Consider the following 12,768-nt stretch of genomic DNA (forward strand, 5'->3'; position numbering starts at 1 on the left):
ACCAGGCATTAAAGGGGGTGGGAAGGTATAAACTGGGATTTTGAAAATTGCACCTCTTGGGGAGTGCTGGATATGTTATCTTGAGTGTGGCAGTAGTTCCATGGGTGTATATATTTATCAAAATTCATCAATGGTATATCTCAAATATGTTTAGTTTACTCTATAGGAACCATACCACAATAAAAGTTGTTTTAAAAAAAAAAAACAGGAGATCAGTATCAGAAGGGTACCAAGACTTCAGACTAGGTGGTAACCAGAAGGAAGGAATAGCTACTGAAGATCAAATATACTTAATTAATAACAGTAGAACCTACGGCCACTTGTTGGTGCTTACTGAATTCTAGATAGATTTGATGTTCTATTTGTTTTTTTATAACTATCCTGTAAGGAAGGCATTATGTCCACTTTACAGATGAGGAATCTGGGATGTAAAGTAATTCGCTACTAAGTGGCAGGACTTGGGCTATAATATCAAAGGCCAAGCAAAACCACGTGCACAATGAAGACTCCTCAGGTGTTAATGAGGTAGGAGATGCAAGAGATAAAGTGGAACATCTGGAGGTGACCACATGGTTTGAAGACCGAGCAGAAGGAAAAAGGATGCTGCCAGTGATATTTGATGCAAAGAAAGGAGGAAGATGGTGAGTTCAAGCCTGGACATACCAGATGGCAAGTAAATGTTCGCCCAGCAGGTGGAAATCTGGGTGATACGACAGAAGCTTTCTGAGCAGTGGCCTCTCCGGCCGGCTGATGTCACGAGGTGGATCACCAGTCCCAGACCAGCACCGTGGGGCCCTCTCTTGGCTCATGAATATTGAGTTGAGGGATACCTGCTCTCTTTGGCATTATGCTCTGCTTGGAAGAACGTGTACGATCCTCCTTCTGAACTGATATAAAAGGGCTCTTCTGCTCTGAACAAACACCTACAGTTCCAAAGGGCAAATGGTTGTGTGTACTTTTGAACTAAACAAGTCACTATTAAAGAGAAAAAGCTCTATCACTGTCACTACCCTCCCCCTCCCCAAACACACTGATGTTGAGCAAATATTGAACAATTTTACCGCCTCATTGGTCAACTGAGAACACAGTTACTTTCTGGGCAAAAAACTAAATAGAAGAAAACAATAAGAAACTACAAATGTAATCCTCATTAAATTCCCCAAACTGTATCTTCTTTTCATATCATAAAATAAGGTTATCTTTGTTGTGGGACAACTACATAAACGAGTTCGAAGCTAATCAACTGAGGAAGGACTCGGAAGGAAATTAAGCCAAAATGAATGAGATTAGGTGTCAGAAGTGAGAAAAGTTTCAGCACTTTTCTCATCACACTTCACTCGCCAGGCCTCTGATCTTTCTTTCTTTAGGTTTTCCTTGTCCGCTTTCACTGAATTATGTGAACATATTAAGTCACAAAGTATTACCTTTTTTTTTTTCATTTCTTCTAACCTACAGCTCCTTTATATTAGGTTTTATTAGGCTTTTGAGACATTTTGTTACACAAATATCAGTATTTACTCTCACTATTTTCTAATAATTAAATCTTAGCGGCTCATCAGATGCAGGTTCAAGAGTTTACTTTACGGTAAACTTCACAGATGGTGCTACGCACGCCCATGAGGAAGCATGGGATGCCCGGCTGTCCCTCTTTCGAGATGTCAGTGGCCAAGAAGGCGCATGTCAAGACCCATCACTTCTTTAAAGGGGCTGCAAAATGACAGTGTTTTTACACCTTCGGTACTTATTAGCTGAGGGAGTTCTGTAATGAGAGAATTCCCTCTCATCAATTTAGTTACCCTGAGACAGAATTCACAAGGCAAAGGCAGAATAAATGTTTGATTCTTTCCTTCTGTAAACAATTTTTGAAATAAGGTGTTGGTCACTCACTGAATTTCAAAGGTAACCAGTAAGTGATTTCCTTTTTTTTTCCACTACCATGAAGCCTTAGATTTAAACATTAGTTGGTGCCTTTGATCCACTGTGGATATCGTTCTCTTCAATACTCTAATTATACAACAGAGAGCAGTGGGCTCCTGAGTCCTCTGACACACCCTTGGGAGCACTGGACAGAATCCCTGCCCTGCACCCTATGATGTTAAGATATTCCAGCCTAGTCTCATTCAGTTTCTGCTCTAGAGCTGCCAGTGGCTGTATTTCCAAAGCTGTGGGTGCAGAGGGAGCACACTGCTGCTTGCTTAGTTTCTAAACAAACTTAGTGAAATTTTTGGAAGTATGAGCATTTTTTAAAAGATAAGATTTATCATAAATTCATACTCATTCATACTGATCTTTCCAATTCTAATTTGAATTAATACCTTCTGTTTTGTCTCTGCTGCTTTTCTCTCCCATGCTGAAAATCCTGGTCCTCAGAGACACCTATCCAGTTACTCAGATGCTTTATTTCTCCTGCAATTCTAGCCAAGGTTGAGCAGGCTGGACCGAAGACACATCAGGTGAGTCAAAAAATAAAGAGCTTCATTTTTCAGAAAAGGGCTCGTCCATGTTTTGGCTCATCTGTATACCCCAGGTCTCAGGTGGTTCGTAAGTAAGGCACAGTCATCCCATGAAAATACCTTCAGACTGCAGGTGCGGAGTCACTGGATTTCAGGGGGAGCTTCAGAGGGGGAGGTGGAAACTGAGAGCACTTCGTGTATTGTCACCACTGCTTCCACGGCCATGGTGTGGGACGGCTGTGGAAGTCAAAGCTAATGGGCCCCTCCTCTGTGATGGCAGAGTGGATGAAAAAGCCATTTCTGAACAAAACCCGCTGCTAAAGATTACATCACAAAGGGGGAAAAACAGGTCACAAACGCCTCATTTAGCTTTCAGACTAGGGACAAGGTGGGTTCTTTCTTCTCAGGCAGAAGTATATAAATGTATCAATACATACATAGCAATAAAGAATAGAACCAACATAGGCCATGTTAGACAGCGTGCAGGTGCACCAACCTAGAACCTATTTGATACTCAACAATATTAACCATCAGGCACCTACCAGGCACTGGGTACGACCCTGGGGAATCAAAGATGAGCAAGACACACTCACTGCCTTTGGAGAAACCATAATAATGCAAGTCTGTTTGAATGATGAGCTACTTAAAACAACAATAAGAGTGAAAACTCATAGAGAAAGGGGAGATTAATTCTTGATGCGGAAACAAAGTTTCAGTGGAGGAACTGGTTAATACGCCAAGTGGAAGCTTTCTTTAGCTCACAGGAGGCAAGGCCTGCCTCCCTAATTGTACGGTTTCGTAAGGGCGTGAACCACCACGAGCTTAAAATATCAGACAAGGGGGCAGAGCACCCTACAGAGGGTAACTGAATCTGCCTCTCAGCCAGGTTGAAAGCAAAGATGATCCTGTGTCCCTACAGCTGCCAAACAGGACAAACGGGCTTCTGTCACCAAGTTGTGCTAACCAGAGATAAGCAATTCTCCTTCTGCCTGGTTGGCTTAACCTGCTGGTGATTTGGTTTCCTTATTTAAGAATAGAAATATCTACCAGCACCCACTGTCTAGGAGACTGCAGAATGTCGATTATGGAAAGAACCTTAGAAATGGTTCATTCCATTCTCATAGCTGAGAAAAGTCATGGCATCAGATGTTAGCTGACTTGTTCCAAGTTGCAAAGCTCAACTCAGGGGTCTGTTGAAGAGTATCCTAATAAAGATTGGACTAGAATTATCTAATGTGTGTGTGTGTGTGTGTGTATGAGATATTAAATTATATATATTTTATATTAAATGTATATATAGATACACACTTAGAGATATTTAATAACATTTTTTAGGAAACATGCAATAATATTGAAAGAACTTTCTATTACTCTTCTGAGACTGATAGCTTCAGAAATGAAGGTCAGAAAATTAGAGGCAAAGGCATAGCCTTGATTTACTATCTCAAGTGATGCTACAGTCTGAATGTCTGTGTCCCCCACGGAGTTGTATATTAAAACCTAACCCTGAGGTGATGGTATTGGGAGGTGGGCCCTTTGGGCGGTAAATTGGGCCAGAAGGATAAAGTCCTTATATAAGTGTTCTTATTTTTTAAAATGCCCATAAAAGGAGCCCTGGGAGAGCTCCCTTGCCTCCTCTCCCATGTAAGGACACAGCAAGAAGTCAGCAGTCTGCAGCCCGGAAGCGGGTCCACGCCAGATCCGACCATGCCGGCACCCTGATCTTGGGCTTCCAGCTTCCAGAACCATGAGCAATAAATTTCTGCTGTTTATAAACACATCGTCTTATGGTATTTTTACTATAGCAGCCCAAATGGACTAAGACAACCATGGACAATATCCTTTCATAGTGGGCAGAGCTTAAGTAGATGACGAAAGCTCAGGACGCAGACAAATTAATTCCTACGATGTGTTTTTGTTTGGTAGCCAAAAAGAATTCCTGTATGTAGAGCACCATACCTTTTTAATTTCAGATTTCAAGTTGCAAGGGTTACTCTGCTGGCTGAAGAGGTTTTTCTTGAATCTCTCTATAATCCTTCTTTTCAAGTTGTGGTGCAGAGCTGGAGGAAGCTGCATAAAATGAGAAAATCATTATCAGCAAGTCATTAGCAATGCATAGCTGACTCCCAGCAAGAATTAGTGAGGGTCAGTCACAGTACTCCCTGCATGGGACTAAATAAGAATTAAAATTTTACCCTAACTAGCATGACTTGATGTTCCACTGGTTCATTCTACAATCCAGAACAAATATATTACTCTGTTCTCTTTCAAAAGGCTAGTTCTACTTATGTTACTGTTTTTTTCATTTTATTGATATTATTTTTCATAAAACAACTCAATTACATATTAGTCGCACATATGAATTGAATTAAGTTTGCAAATAACAGGCTTGACAAAGAAAGATGCATTCTGTGAGATGCTCCAGCGCTTGTGTCATGCCCAGAACCATGCTAAACACGCTAATCTTGGTCCTTGTCCTGAAGGACCTGATACTATGGACCAGGAAGCCCATATCTGTGTTAGCACATCATCAGAAGCCTGCCTGTGAGTGTGTCTGAATGTGCACCTGATCAGAGAGAGAAATCAGACGGCAGGGACCAATCTTATCAGGAAGAAAGAGAAATGAACTCGTATACATTAGGGCCCAGCCAGGATGAGTTAGATTTGAGAACTAAGTAGTAGGAAGTCACAGGTTAGAGTGGAGAAGGCATGGAAAAGTACCTGAAGGCACCTTTTTGATCTGACAATTCCCTACTGTTGCCACCTCCCTAAATCAAACACCAAAGGGTGATTCAACATACACAAATCAATCAATGTGATACACTACATCAACGAGAGAAAGAACAAAAACCACATGATCATCTCAATAGATGCAGAAAAGCTTCTGATAAAATTCAACACTCATTTATGATAAAAATTCTCACCAAAGTGGGTACTGAGGGAACATATCTCAAAACCTAAAAGCTATATATGACAAACCTACAGCCAGCATAGCACTCAATGGTGAAAAACTCAAAAGCTTCCCACTAAAATCTGGGACAAGACAAGGCTGCCCACTATCACCACTCCTATTCAACATATTCCTGGAAGTCCTAGCCACAGCAATCAGGCAAGACAGAGAAATAAAAATAGAAATAAAAAAGAAATAAAAGGGATCCAAATTGTAAAAGAAGAGGTAAAAGTGCCACTAAATACAGATGACATGATACTATATATAGAAAACTCTAAAAGGTCCACACAAAAACTACTAGAAATAATCAAAGAATTCAGCAAGGCAGCAGGTTACCGATTAACGTACAAAAATCAGTTGCATTTCTTTATGCTGACAATGAATCAACAGGAAAGCAAAGTAAAGAAACAATCCCCTTTAAAATAGCACCCAAAGTAATAAAATACCTAGGAACAAATCTAACCAAGGAAGTAAAAGTCTTATACAAAGAGAACTATAAAACATACATTAAGGAAATTAAAGAAGACTTTAAGAAATGGAAAGATATCCCATGCTCCTGGATTGCAAGAATCAATATTGTTAAAATGGTCACACCTCCAAGGCGATCTACAGGACATATTTCACAAAACTAGAACAAATCATAATACAATTTATATGGAACCACAAAAGACCTAGAATTGCCAAAGCATTACTGAAGAAAAAGAAAGAGGCTGCAGGAATAACCCTCCCAGACTTCAGACAATACTATAGAGCTGCAGTCATCAAGACAGCATGATATTGGTACAAAAACAGACATGAAGACCAATGGAACAGAACAGAGAGCCCAGAAATGAACCCACAAACCTTTGGTCAACTAATCTTCGACAAAGGAGGCAAGAACTTACAATGGAATAAAGACAGTCCCTTCAGCACATGGTGTTGGGAAAACTGGACAGCTGCATGTAAGTCAGTAAAGCTAAAACATCCCTTACACCATACAGAAAAATAAACTCAAAATGGATCAAAAACTTAAACATAAGACTAGATACAATGAACCTCCTAGAAGAAAACATAGGCAAAACATTCTCTGACATACGTCTCAAAAATGTTCTCCTAGAACAGTCTACTCAAGCAATAGAAATAAAAGTAAGAATAAACAAATGGGACCTAATGAAACTTACAAGCTTCTGCACAGCAAAGGAAACCATAAGTGAAACAAAACGACAACCTATGGAATGGGAGAAAATTTTTGCAAACAATGAAACTGACAAAGGCTTGATCTCCAGAATGTATAAGCAGCTCATATGACTCAATAAGAAAAAACATAAACAACCCAATCCAAAAATGGGCAGAAGACCTAAACAAGCAATTCTCCAAGGAAGACATACAAATGATCGAAAAGCACATGAAAAAATGCTCAATATCACTAATTATCAGAGAAATGCAAATCAAAACTACAATGAGGTATCACCTCACACCAGTCAGAATGGCCGTCATTCAAAAATCCACAAATGACAAATGCTGGAGAGGCTGTGGAAAAAGGGGAACCCTCCTACACTGCTGGTGGGAATGCAGTTTAGTGCAGCCACTGTGGAAAACAGTATGGAGATTCCTCAGAAGGCTAGGAATAGACTTACCCTATGACCCAGCAATTTCACTCCTGGGCATATGTCAAGAAAGAACCCAAATTGAAAAAGACACCTGCACCCCAATGTTCACAGTAGCACTATTTACAATAGCCAAGAGATAGAAACAGCCTAAATATCCATCGACAGATGACTCGATAAAGAAAAGGTGGCATATTTATACAATGGAATACTATTCAGCCATAAAAATTACAACATAATGCCATTTGCAGGAACATGGGTGTCCCTGGGGAATGTCATTCTAAGTGAAGTAAGCCAGAAGAGAAAGAAAAATACCATATGATATCACTCATATGTGGAATCTAAAAAAAGAAAAGAAAGAGACAAATGAATATAAATACAAAAGAGAAAGAGACTCATAGACATAGAATACAAACTTGTGGTTGCCAGTGGGGAGGGTGTTGGGAAGGGACAGACTGGGAGTTCAAAATTTGTAGATACTGAAAGGTATATATAGAATAGATAAACAAGATTATACTGTAGAGCACAGGGAAATATATACAAGATCTTATGGTAGCTCAAAATGAGAAACAATGCAACAATGAATATATGTATGTTCATGTATAACTGAAAAATTGTGCTCTACACTGGAAATTGACACAACAGTGTAAACTATAACTCAATAAAATAAAAAATGCAAAAAAAGATTACTGTCTTATTTTTAATGAAAACAGATATCCAATCAGTGAAGGTTGGGTAAGGATTCTAACATCCTTTTACAGTTACTTTTAGATGATTTCCAGACTTATCTCTGGAAACTGGATAGGAAAGGCCACCACCAACACAAGGTTAGCAGTTTCCCTTTTAAGGTTACTTGCTGGTTGTCAGGAGGGATCTGGCCTTGCAATTCAGGATGGCTACCTCAGCCTAAGTTTGGGAGAGTTTGTCTAGTAAATAAACATGTGAACAAGAAGGGCTTTTGGTTTTGTCATTTCAGTTTTACTTCAGAAGTTTCCTTTGCAATTAGCAGAGAGGGAAATCTGACCATGGTCTTCAAACTTCGGGAAATATATGAGTGTGACCTTTAGACTTGTACTTATCTCCTTTATTTGAAAGGCTCTGACTTTGGTTAGCACTGTAATTTAGAGTTCTCCTGAAGAGCCATCATTTCTTACTTTGTGCAATGTCCTAAACTTTCAAGTATTCTGGAAATACACTCTTACAACCAACATGGTTCTAGCTGAACTTGTAACAAGTAATGCCATCTGGCCAAAAATATGAAATTGTGTGTTATGCTGGCACTGTAAAAGCAACATAGTATCTGTGATTGCTTCATTCTGGCTTTAAAATACTTTGAAATCCAATAAAGAAATGAAACATTTCCATTAAAAATGTTTTTTTTATTACGTAAAAATGATCAAGACATGGATATGGAAACTATATCTAAATTTCAGAAGATATCTTTTCCCAACTTAGTAGTTAATCATTAAGGTAACCAATAAGCTATTTGAAGTTATTTCTGTAACACTGATGTTAAGCATGCTCCTCACTATGTCTATATCAGTATTTAAATGGAAATGTATTTTTGAACATAATCTCTTTACTCAGTACAGACATGGCAGATTATATTTTGATTTATTGACCAATTTTCTGCTCCATCACATGTCCTTCACCTGCTTTCATTTAATCAGGGAGACAATTCTGTGGGATTGCCTAAGACAGAAGTTGACAGCAGAAAACAGAGAAAAGGTAATCAATTTTAGATTCTTGAGTCTCAAAAAGGCTGGCCCTCAGGGTAATGAAAAGAATAGCAGATTTGCTAAACACACACACACACAAAGCCCCAGACACGACAGATAAGAGCCTGGCTACTCCCCAGGCTGGGCAGAAATCAAAGGGGAACAGTGAGAAGTCAGAGATGCGCAGGCCCCCAAGAAGGGAGCCCCTTGCCTGGCCCCCCAGGCTACTGGTGCCACTTGTCAATTTGTTTCCCCTTGGCTCCAAGTCCACCCTTTGTTGCCCTGCTTGTGATACTGGAACATCTCTCCCTTGCCAGCCAGCAGGATGTTCCACTCCATCAGCAGAGGGCGCTAGCGGAGGACGGAGGTTCTTTCTGGTTCCAGGGATGCTCCTGCCTGGCTTCAGTCCGACAGCACTGAATGGTCAGCAGCAACAGGAACTCCTAGCCATGCTCACCCCCAGCCAGATGCAGTGGCACGAACCCTGCAGGCAGCTTCCCAGAGTTCCATGGAGCAGCAGCCACCCGTGGGCAGCCTCCCCTGGCCCCACAGAGTGCTCTCCCCAGCACATCATCCTCACATGTTGATTTCCAGCAAGTTCCACAGAGCAGCTCCTCAGGATATTTCTCTGACATTTCTGGTGAGGTCTGGACCTCAGCCCTGTAAGTAGTGACTTCCCTTTCTGCTCTTCTTACAGTCTTCAGATTTCTCTTCCTCTCCTTAGGAGATAATACCCTGTTATTATTATTAATTCCTAAACAGTCCTTTATATGAAACATTCCCTGTGGAAATCACTGTGTGGTTTCTGTCCCCCGACTGGACCCTCACTGGAACAGATCTGGTACCAGGAATGTCCAGGAGAAGGAGCCACACAGCTGCATGTGGAAGCTGGTTTGACTGTACCCTTGGAGCTGAGCCCAGTGATTGGGTTTCTGCCAGTAATCCCCAGCATCACAGTTAATCCACGGCGTCACAGTTAATCAGGCTGTCACCTGGATGAAGAGCCAACTGAAGCGACTGCCCTGGAAGCTTGAGCGGCTGCTGCACGCGGCCATCAGGACATGTGAAGGCCGTGGGGACTCGGGGTGGAGGGGTGCGTCCTTCAAATGCACTGGGACACTTACAGAAAGAAAACGACCAGCTTGGGTCCTTTAACTCTCAGCTCAGGTCATGGCCCAAGACCTAGAAAGATTCCACAACAGCCCTAACAGAACGTATTTCTTGCTACCATAGCACTGACAAGGCTGACAAAAATTTAATTAAGCAGGTTGCTAAATGACAGTGTCACCTGAATGCACACTTCACCAAGATTCTCATGTGCCAGTTAGAAAAAAAAGATTAGGATACTAAAACTCCAAGTAAGGACATGTTGTTGGACCCAGGTGAAATGGACAAAGTCAAAACCCAAGTCACTGGGAGCCATCATTGCCAGTGGAAGTAGCTTGAAACTTGGCATCTGAGGAGACAAGCCTTCTTTTTGCTTGAAAACTCTATACTAACCTCCCCTGGGACAGATGAGGGGTACTGCCTTTAAAAGGGGTGCTTATCCCTCTTAGATGCACAACAGGGAGCGTCCAGTCAGTAACTAGGGACACAGCTCAGTACGATCCAGGGGAACTGGTGCACAGTAAGATCCAGGAGGAAACAGCTAGCACATCAAGGAAATTGCAAGACCTGGCTATTATGTATCCGAAGCATCCCAGAGACCACGTGCAGGAGTGGATTCAAAGGGTGTTAGGCTGAGAAGGACAAAATATAGGACTCGATCAGGCCGAATTCATTCATACATGTGCACTTACTAGAGAGTCCAGATTTAATCTGTTAGTTTGTGAAGCCGGAGGTGGTAACTTGATTGGCTGGGGCACAAAGACTTGGACTCAGTCATGGTCTGTGTTTAATGAGGATAAAATGCCAGTTTCCCTGGCTGGTAGAGGAGGGGGATTCAAAGGCGTGGAGAGACAGGAATGTTGGGGAGGATTTACCACATGTGACCTGCAAACTCACTCCCTCAATATTCAGCAAGAACACTCAGAAGCTGCTCCCTGTATGAAAGCACTGAGAAACACATCCGGGAGGGAAGCACCAGCATCCCTGAACACCTCTGTGGCTGGTCTCCTTTGTAGGCTGGGGAAGACACGGTCAGTACGTGATCCCAACAGGGATGATGTGATCCCAGAGAAGCAGGGGCCAAGAGGCGGCACCTGACCACCAGTAACAAGTTGGGGGCATTTACCAGAAAGGGTGGCAGGGATGTATCCTGATAACTAGAATGCCTGGCCCATAGAGATCTCTGATGGCCCTTAACTGGTTGGGGTGTTCTTGTGAAGGAAAAAGTGGCCGCCTACTAGAGCATTCCTTAATCCATATGACAGAAAAGGAACCCTATGTCTGCCAGACAAAAATGTGACGTCAGTGGCTGCTGCCTCAGTGGAGAGTCACAGCCTCTCACGCAGTTTCCAGACCTCAGTCAGTTCCAAGACCTAGAGCCTCTCGATGGGCATGAAAGCTGAGGCCCCTTGTGGAAGGGCCCTGAGCACTGCTGTAAGTATGCAATATAAATTTTCCTCCAAGCCTTCCCCAAAGAGATGCCCAGATGCTTACCAGAGTGACTGTACGCTGAGAAGAAGGAAATCCACAGGGTTTTAGGGAAGCTCAGACACCAGAAATCAAGTGACTTTAAGTCCTACGGTCTTATAATGTCACTGCAATACACTAATCCAAATAGTTTCTTGTTTGTTTTGTTATGTTTGCTTTTGGGGGGCAGAAGGCGTATTAGCCCAAGTTAGACATACAATGGGCCCAGCTGTTCCACTTGCCTGGCGGGATTTCTCTCTACTACTTGAATGTTTAGTTGGAGTCACCACAATTGGCAACAGACAGAATCACCAGACTGGTTCTCTGAAACTTAGCGTGAGGCAACGTTTGTATGTTTTGCTCATCGATATGTCTCAAGTGCCTAGAACAGTGGCTGGTACATAGCAGGCACCTAATAATTGTATGTCAAATTAAAGAAAATGAATGAATGAAGATGTATAATCTTAAACTTCAAAATAATAGTCACTTTCTTGTCCAAATGTCTACACTTATTTGTCTCTAAAAATTTATTTTCATACTAACAGGACATTACCTTTGGTAAATGAACATTCAAGTTGCTTATCAAGACACAGATTTATGTAAATAATGTGTAGCCAGTGCTTGCTTTCCCAAGGCCTAAGGGTCACTGAGATTTAGGAACAGTTTTGCTAAGCCAAAATGTTCCCAGTCATATGCAGTTGGAGGGAGTAAGAACAAGCATGGCTCTAACTGAAAGTTCCACACAGCAGTTGTGCCCCGAACTTGTACTTAAAATGAAAAGGAAGGAAGAAGTTAGCACACTGACCTGAGTGATGTAGATGATTTTGTGCAGCTGGATTAAGATCTGCTGGATGGGGTCACTGATCTGACGTACTTTCCTCTGGGACACAGCAATTCCTGCAGATGCTGTGGATGACAAATTATCCAGTTAGTTAAGACCCTGGTTTTCCCCTTCAAAAGTGGCATTTGTGGGAAATGGGGTAAAATTCTGAAAAAATAAATAAATAAAAGATTTAAAGGAAAAACTTTCATCCTACCAATGAGACAGTATGTAGAGACCTTGTAACACTTCAATATCGTACGACACTGGAGGTGTAATTCCTTCCCTCTATTTCTCAGACTTCTAAGTAACATAATGATGTCATCATTTATAACATCTGAAAGACTGTTTTATCACTTGGGAATTTTGCCTGCAATTACATTATGCTGCCACCAGGAGTCAGTGGTGTCTTGGCTACTGTGGTCATTGAAAAGCTAGGTTTCACATATATGCAGTTAAGAGACTATCATACTTAAAATTTTTAAATTCATTATGCCCTCAATAACATAAAAAACTAATTTATTGAAACTACCCAATGAAAATATTGAATAGGCAATCTTAGCAAACAAAAACCCAAAAAATTCTGATTTATAATAATCAAGGGTTTGAAAATCATGTTACTTTCAAACTCTGATTATCACAAAGTATACTTTTCACCTTCATTTCT

At 41.3% G+C, this 12,768-nt stretch overlaps 1 protein-coding gene across 1 annotated transcript in view; it reads right to left on the bottom strand.

The window, feature by feature from the left end:
• Positions 1–2,656: 2,656 nt before the first annotated feature.
• LOC140686657 (serine/threonine-protein kinase Nek10-like) overlaps positions 2,657–12,768 on the bottom strand; it is a 77,275-nt gene continuing 67,163 nt past the window's right edge. Inside the window, exons 10-12 of the mRNA XM_072940860.1 lie at positions 12,087–12,187; positions 4,413–4,523; positions 2,657–2,770 (exon numbers count right to left, since the gene is read on the bottom strand). Coding sequence (XP_072796961.1) covers positions 2,657–2,770; positions 4,413–4,523; positions 12,087–12,187 — 326 coding nt within the window. The remainder of the gene's footprint in view (positions 2,771–4,412; positions 4,524–12,086; positions 12,188–12,768) is intronic.

This window comes from Vicugna pacos, chromosome 17, assembly GCF_048564905.1.
Source record: "Vicugna pacos chromosome 17, VicPac4, whole genome shotgun sequence".
Taxonomy (NCBI): Eukaryota; Metazoa; Chordata; class Mammalia; order Artiodactyla; family Camelidae; genus Vicugna; species Vicugna pacos.